Source organism: Monopterus albus, unplaced genomic scaffold (assembly GCF_001952655.1).
Source record: "Monopterus albus unplaced genomic scaffold, M_albus_1.0 scaffold2.1, whole genome shotgun sequence".
NCBI lineage: Eukaryota > Metazoa > Chordata > Actinopteri > Synbranchiformes > Synbranchidae > Monopterus > Monopterus albus.
This window is the reverse complement of record NW_018127882.1, coordinates 5252880-5261520: the sequence shown is the minus strand read 5'-3', so window position 1 is coordinate 5261520 and position 8641 is coordinate 5252880. Positions and strand designations below refer to the sequence as shown.

The following is an 8641-nucleotide window of genomic DNA, read 5'->3' as shown; positions in this document are numbered from 1 at the left end:
GAGAAGGTGAAGTGGAGGGGAAAGTCCTTGAGCTCTGGCCGAAAGTGTGACCTGTCTGGCTGCAGGGGTACTGGGAGGACTGGGACCTGTAGCTGCCTCTCTGTAGCAACAAAGGGTCCAAGAGGGGCTGTGACCTGTGTGTGGAGTAGTCCAAACTGCTGTCAAAAGCGTGATGGAAACGTGACCTTGGGGTCGACTCGTCTCGACTCTCTGGGGACTGAGGCACATCTTGAGTTGAGGTGGGGGGGTGAGGGGGGCTGATCTGGGCTCCATCGTTTGACCTGGTGTGCGCGATGTGACCCTCGTCACCAAGACGCGCGTCGCCGCTTTTGGCGACGTGGGCCTTGTTGCAGTGGAGCTTCATATGCTTTCGCAGGGAGCTTGGGTGGGTGTAACACTTGTCGCAGCCCCTGACCTTGCACATGTAGGGTTTGTCATTGGAGTGCACGTGAGAATGCTTCTTTCTGTCGCTGCTGTTCGCAAACCTCCGGCTGCAGCCCTCGAACTCACATTTAAAAGGTTTTTCACCTAAACGTGCAAAAAGAGAAATGACGGCGAGTTACGAATATGGTTACAGGCCCGCGCATGCTCTCCCCTGTCAAAGACCCTACTGATGTAGCAAGTTAATTGAATGCACTCCCTCTGAAAAGCGACACTACAGACCACAAATGCACATCCAGCCTTCATTTGACACTGCGAAATGACCATCTCATCTTCAGTTTTCAGTCAGCGACTCTGCAAACACAGAGCCGCTGTTCAGGCAAAGTCAGGCTTGATTATAAATACAATGGCCACATCGTTTATTGTAAATGGCCACTGAGGTGCAAAAACGTGATATCATTCAGATGCAGAGGTCAAACTAACTGCTGAAAGTCTGCAACTGTCCTGATCGCAACAAGTGATCGACTAAACCAACAAAGCATGCATTAGATTACTGATGAAGCCGCAACAGCGAATGCAAAGGTTTATGGAGGCATCGTGCTGAATTATAGCTGTCAGGATGATAACTGTTGGCACACAGCGAGCTGGACTCACAAGTATAATGTAGGCCACCAATTTATGTTTATTTATCATTTATAGGTGTCTAAGTGAATGTCTGGATGCCTCAGGATTTTTTTTTAAGTATCAGTATATTTTCTGACAAATGATGTGTAATCAACACACAACGCATGTGCAGTTGTGTAACAAATGTCATTAAGCGTCTCTTTTCTGTCTCTATTCTCTTTGCTTTCATTAGTAAAACAATGTAGAACAATAGTATTTTCCCCTCAGCCTCTTTTTTCTAAAGGCAATTCACTCTATTCTAAATTATATTTCTAATTCAAAGGCCTACATTTTAGTGGAATCACATCGCGTGAGAGCAGCTTTCTACTATAATGACTGGTGTATTTCAAAATAATAACAAATTGGGGTTGCACGGTGAATTCATTTTATACAAGATACTCCGTGCACATATCCGGAGCGTGGAAAGCAAAGCCCCAAGAAGGTGAGACTTTTATTTTATGACATAATATCCCAGTGACGAGGCCTGTGAAAGTGGTGGCAATTAAACGAGGATAAAGCTATAAATAAATAATCTTTTTTAAAACGTGACTCGTTTTTTTTTTTAAACATTGATCATTACTTTCTGTGGCTGATCGAGGTCATCTGTTTACTCACCCTCCTACTACTTCACTGTGTGACGTGCTCTGCTAGTGTTCCTGAGCGCATGAGACGGGTCCCTGGGAGGCAGAGACAGCGTAACAGCTACGTCACAACTCTCCGGTGTCCCAGCATTTATTTAATAATTTCACTGAATGAAGTGGGAGAGTCACCCAAACCACTAGGCCTACACGCTGCACTCGCTTCTAACTGGCCTACTGCTGTGGTTCCTGCATGGAGCACACACACGTCTTTCTGCAAAGCCAGGCAATAACCGAGACGACAAGAAGTGGCACATGGAGCTTTGCATAACAACACTTAGAATTCTAACAGTGCAGGCATCAAATTAAAAATATAAAAACAAACAATTATTTTGCAAATTCCCATAATATATTAAATAATAATTTAAAAAAACACATTTAAAGAAACTAATGAAGACAGTCTGACCACGTAAATGTCACTTATCAAAATCTATTTTTATTATTATTGTTTAATTCTACATTGTATTCTGATTATTAACTAACCTGTGTGAGTCCTCTTGTGAATCTTTAGATTTTCTGATCTTGCAAAAACTTTCTCACAGCCGTGAAAAGGGCAGGGGAAGGGCTTTTCCCCTGTGTGGACCCTGACGTGGTTCACCAGCTTGTATTTGGCTTTGAAAGGCTTCCTGTCCCTGGCACAGTTCTCCCAGTGACACACGTATTCAGAGTGCTCAGGTCCTCCGACATGCTCTACTGTCACATGGGTGACAAGTTCATACATAGTCCCGAAAGATCTGGAGCAGGGCAGCTTCCCAGCCCCCTCTTGGCCGTCACTCCATTTGCACACCAGCTCATGCTTGACTATTTGTTTAGAGCACCTGAGGAAAGCGTCGCCTCCTCCTCGCTGGATTGCCATGTTCAGGGGTTTGTACAGACCCAGGAACTGTGTGACAAGTTGCTGGCTGTTTCCCTTGGGGCTGATAGTTTGGCCATAAGGGTGAGTCCGGGTGAGGAGGTCGCCAGGTATCCCCAGCATCATCTGGCTGCTAAGATCTCGAGATGCGTCGGTGGATGCATGGGCCTGTTCCTGATAACTTGTGAAAAAAGCATGGCTTCTGTTGTCTCTGCAACCGGCAAAGTCACGATACCTTCCAATCCCGCCATGTTGGTTAGATCTTGATGCCAGTTGATCAGTGACGGGTGGCATGCCGGCTCCAGAAAGATTGGCTCCAATGATAATGCCCCTAGGGCTGTGCTCTAACCGATGGCTGGGGTATCCAGAGTCTGAAAAATTGGGAAGCGAATGGTCAACATATGCACTGGACCTCGTCTCGGGATAGTCTCTGAAATTGTGCGAGGGGCAGAGTTTTAAGGAACTGCCAGTGGGGTGTCCCATGTGCTCTCCTGCCAAAGGTGGCAGCACCACGCTGGGTTCAGTATTGCTCTCCCCGGGGCTGACGCAAGACAGAGGGCAGCCACTAAACCTCGCAAGGCTTGTCATGTTTTGTTGTGAGTTTGGCTATGAGTTTGCAAAATCAAACCAATTCAGCACTCAGGACACACCTAGAAATTCTGTTTCCATTTCCCTTGTTGTATATCATCTGCACGTGAAATTCTTGGCCGTGAACTTCGCAGAAGTACGAACCACACTCAATTTCGTTAAAGTTGGTGTGAGTCCCATGCCGTTCACTTTGCCCTCTTGATTTGTGGCAATAACCGTGGTAGTAAAAATGCTTCGAAACAGGCCATGGTGCAATATAAAAGCACAGCAGGCAAACCTGCTTTTAAAAAGGGAGCTTTGGGATTGGTTGGAATGCGCCGTGATTGACAGGCGCTGGGTTTGTTTTAAAAGGGACACGCAGGCGTTCACTGCGTGACGCCGTTTTCAAATATCGTGGAGAAAATGCTTTGAAATGTGCCGCGATACTCCCAGATACTGCTGCCTCTTTAACTTCAGGCGTTTTCTCATAAGACCCCCTTCTTTAAATCTCTTCATTTGACAAAATCTACAGGTTAGCGTGTAATACTAATCATCTGTTAAAAGTCAAGTGATAAATCCAGACCCGAGCAAAGCACAAAACAATCTGAGCCCATCTACCGTCTTTTATTTCACTAGGAATCCTGCCTCGCTCCAATAATGAGAGACTGGCTATTGTGTGTTCAGACCAGTTATTGTCAAAACTTGAATTTTTACTGGGGTGCCACATTCGAAAACAGGGAAAGTTACACGAAAATAATTCCAACAGTCAATTAGTTATTTCAAAGTGTCTGACCACAAAGGATAAAAACAGCATTTCTCTATATAATCTAAATTTCTGGGCCCTCATAATAGTTTTAAGTTAGTTTTATTTCATAGTACCTGCTTTTTAACAACCATCTGTTGGCCTCATAACAATAAAACTTTAATAAAGCAACAAGTAGTCCAGACCAGCCACATTTCGTCTTATTAAAAAAGGTATTAGACATTTTCGAGCAGTGTAGTTGGCGAGTACTACACAACAGAATGTACTATTCTACTTTTTAATCCAAGCTGAACCATTTCTATACCTAAAGTTTTTTTTCTTATTAAGCTTAATAATAATCGAAAACGCAGGATAGCACAGCTGTAAAACTGCTTACGTTAAAATGAAATTCTAAAAGGTGACAAAGAGCAGTGGATAGGCTCCTCTGCTAACAGGAACCTCAGATCAACTTTGTGTGGTGCTGTGAGGACAGCAGCTTCCAGCCCTGCGCGCTCCTCCAGCAGAGCACGTATTCCTGCACGTCTCCTGGCTTTGACGTGGCTCTTATGTTCTACACTTTAGCTGAATTTTTTTTATTTCAATCTATAAAACGTGCCGTGTGCTCCGGACTGCAGCTTATAGGTTTAAGTTGAAAGTCTCCTTATTCCCCAAAGACAGAATTTTCAACATATTCTTAAAAAAAAAGGGAGAACGAGTCCTCTTCACATTGTTAGGCTGACGTCACCTGCAGTGGATCCTAGACAGAGACAAAACGAGGGGGCCCACTTGACGTTAAGTGCCGCAAAATAGCAGACAGAGCCAGAACTGGCCTGAATCCGTCATGATTGTAATGGACGCTCGTGTTTGTCAACCTTTACTCCGATTTATTTCCGAGAATGATTGAAGGTGGAAGGCAAAGTTTCCGATCTGTCTTTCAGAAAGCATAAAGGACTGACAGACCTCAAATGATTCCAGGTCCTCTTTTGAGGCAAAACAAAAAAAAGGACTATCTAGAATATTGCTACACCTGCGTGATTTTATGTGATATGTAAGGAGGCAGTTCGGCCTCACCTTTTTCACTAACATACCGTTTCATGAAGTGCGTGTTATAGGCCTACTGCAGATTATACAGTCAAATCCTTCAGCATACTATAGTGAATAGACAATGATCATTTAAATGCTCATAATATCTACATTTGCTAATTTGTTCAAATGGTTCCTAATGTGGCCATAACCTAATTAGAATTTACCCTAATAAGCAGTTGTCTATTCAACATACTTGTATGCAATACACTATGTTGCTCTGTGTAGTATTTAATTAGTAAATGTATATGTAAAACTTGCCAAATTATCAAAATTTTAATTACATATGATGAATGCTGAAGTGATAATATTAGCTTCACAATACTAACATTAACATGATGCAAGTCATGGCAAAGACAGACACTTATGTGCTGCGATTATTTATTTCTTAATTGACATTTTTATGTTACATCTTTTCATTTATTATTTGTTCAATTTGATTTAAAAAGCCAAGTCTGTGGCCGTGTAAGATTTAAAATGTGGAAACTAGATGTGAATGTAAACACAACTCCAGTTTAAATATCTACACTGGAACAAATATTAATATTTTGACATATGGAATTCCCTCCAGACCAAGTCTGGTCATTTTGGTTGGTTGTTTGACAGACCGCACAAAAATCCTAGTGACTGTTGCAAACAAAATATCACTCACAACCATCAACACACTAATGTCAGGGAGTACTCTGTGTCCAGAAATCATTCCCAGTGTAGGAAATGTGGAGCAGCTGAACGATAAGAGTGAAATGAAACACAACTGAAATAGCAGTTAGAAGACAAGAGTTGCCATGGTGTCAGTAGATTTTATTTTATTTCAACTCGGACTGTGATGTTTTTTTTTTGTTTGTTTGATTTTTTTTTAATAACATCTTTTTGGAAAATATTTGCACAAAACCAATAAACATATACACCTGTAAATATACATGTTAATCCCAGATAAACTTTTCCCATAGGACTCACAAGGTGTTACACCAGGCGATCAATGTCAGAATCACAAGACAGTACAGAAACTAATAAAGAGGGAAGTTTAGAGATCACTAAACTATTTTAACAAGTAGCCATCCAAACAGACACAGAGTGTGTTCATGACACAAACAGGAGTGCTTATGTGTGTGTGATGTTGTGCCTGTGTGTGTGTAAGTCTAAGCAGCTACATGCATTAATGTGGAGAGGGCTGAGATAGTGTGACTGATGAAGGATGGCAGTGTAATCTTGCCATGCATTTATGAAATGTAGGTGAATTAACAGGTTTGGGATCAGTCCATTTGCAGACAGATGCTCCAGTAAATCACAGCAAGAAGTCAATTAGTCCCTTCCATCAGCCATATGAAGGCAAACTAAGCACTGCAGCAGTCTCTGAAGACCCGGCTGACCATATGATCTCTGAAATACAGGTGCAGTGTTGTGCACTTGTTGTTGTGCTATATACAGGTATAACCCTGTGCTGAATAACATGGAACAGACCAAGACTTGCAAAGCATTTCAGAAGCCGTGTTTATCAAAAACCAACCAAAAAACAACCAACCACATACACAGCACAAAAACATGCCCAATATAATGCTATATACACACAAGCATTACACTGTGAAATTCCACATTTTAAGGCAAATAATTGTTACTGAAGATGGGAAGCTCATGTGACAAAATCCTTGTTATCATCAGTTTCCTCATGCACAGAAATTAAAAATAAACTTTTAATATCAGCCACAGGTACATATAGTACATTTGGAAATACAACAAATAATATAAATATTTGTCTTGTGAAAGCACAAATCTTGCTAGAAATAAGTGGATGCAAGTGTTGTATGGATAAACAATGTTCTGGTGCAAGCCAACGTGAGCTCAAACGGCCTTTTTACTGTTTTATCTGTATGAAATCTACTGGGTTAAGCAGACCAGAACCAGAGGCTTTATACTGCTGGGGCTTTGCAGCATGTGAGAACACTAAAAAAAAAAAGTGTCATGCACTACATGCATCACATGCATCACACACAATACAACAATTCATTTCGTTATTAAATCAAGGCACAGACAGAATGTGTCACATTAAACCACAGCAAAAGCCTACAAGTCCATTCAGCACAATATCAAAACAGTCAATCACGATATCATTCATTAACAGTGCTGTTGGGATAGATTTAACATTTTGTCTGTTTAAAACCATAAATCATAGAGATTATTTACTAAAGAGACTGGATTATGGCTTTCCCATTGTTTTAGTGAGATGAAGGCTTCACTTTTGTCTGGCCATTATTGAGTTAACGTCAAGTCCACAAACTTGTCTATAGCAGCAGTGGCCTGCGACAGCTACGCATGTTGTAGGCTACAGGCCAGACATGGACCTAAAATAACGTTTAGCTGCAAGATCAAATCCGACCTGGGTTAGGCCACTTTGTATATATAAGAAAATCATCATCACGCAATCAAATAATTCATCAAATTATGTCCTGAAATGACCTTTATAGCTGCTGACCAACACCTCTAGGAAATGTGAGCTGATGGTTATACTGTGCACAGGCCTACTGCCACAGAGGTATACACACACCACAGTACTGATATTTTAAGGTAGCGCGCATGCTCAGTTCATAGAAGATTATGTTATAACCAATGGGCTATCCCAGCGCCCAGTGAGGTTTTCCCCAGCACAGACAACTAAATAATCGAATTATACACACATGCAGAATAACCAGTGTAGCACGTTGTTTTACACCTATCAAGATTTTAAAACTGTTGGGACATTCCAAAAGAGAGACAGGCCTAAATTACACACGTGTCTAATCATCTTATGCAATTAAAATCTCCAAAGAGGAAAATAAATGTGCACAATCGTGCAACAAGAAGATGAACTGCCCAAAATTCAACCGGATTCAGTGAAATAGATTTGTCACCAAACAGAAGTGAAAATGTGACTGAGCGGAAGGCGGCGTGCTCTGGCAGGGGTGATAAATATTTAGGAGGAAATGGCCGGTATGAGTGAGACACACGGTTAACAGACGTGCATCCCTCCCCAGCAGAGCTCTGTGAAGCAGTCCCTCTTTTAAAGTCTCCACATTTCGTCCAGTAAAACTAGGTTACCATTAATGCTCTTCTTAGCAGGGAAACGCCAATCTTCTGTTAAACGGGAAATTAAAATTAAAACGCAACTAATATCCATACAAACATGACTCTGGATTTGTTTTTATGATGGGGAAAGACCTATAATAAAAATGAGTTGGAAACCTCTGAAGGTCAACCCCCACCTTGGTAAAATATTTTTAGAAACATCAACGTACCAGAAAGGATCTGCAGTAGTTTGAACTCTCAAGCAACACGTTCATTTGCTTTAGCTTAAACCGTTTTTTTTTTTTTGTTTTCTTTTTTTTTTTTTTTTTTTTTTACAGCGAGAGCTCAGCGCATACACTGCTGCTCTGTGGCTCACAAACATGTGTGACTCACGTAAACCATGTTGCTTAATTATTTCAAAAGCAATAATATGACAACAAATACACACAGCCTCAAGTGGCTGTGCGGAGCCTTCGGGTTTCAACAAGCCAATAAAATATGGAGGGAACAGACCTATAGCAAAACTTAACAGGCTGCTTGTCACTTGGAGAAGTTCACAAAGGTCGCCATAAATCTCATACTGCAAATCTGCAAAGGCAAACTCAGTTAACTGTCTATGTGTTGGTGTTTGTGTGTGGGGGGGGGGGGGGGCAGGGCGTTGGGGGGGGGGGTGGG

The 8641-nt window shown here is 41.7% G+C and overlaps 1 protein-coding gene across 1 annotated transcript in view; it reads right to left on the bottom strand.

Moving 5' to 3' along the window:
* The window catches only part of zic6 (zic family member 6), a 5385-nt gene extending 895 nt beyond the window's left edge, over nt 1-4490 (bottom strand). Inside the window, exons 1-2 of the mRNA XM_020591403.1 lie at nt 2166-4490; nt 1-528 (exon numbers count right to left, since the gene is read on the bottom strand). Of these exons, the coding sequence (XP_020447059.1) occupies nt 1-528; nt 2166-3123 (1486 nt within the window). The 5' untranslated portion in view covers nt 3124-4490. The remainder of the gene's footprint in view (nt 529-2165) is intronic.
* Between the last annotated feature and the right edge of the window lie 4151 nt (nt 4491-8641).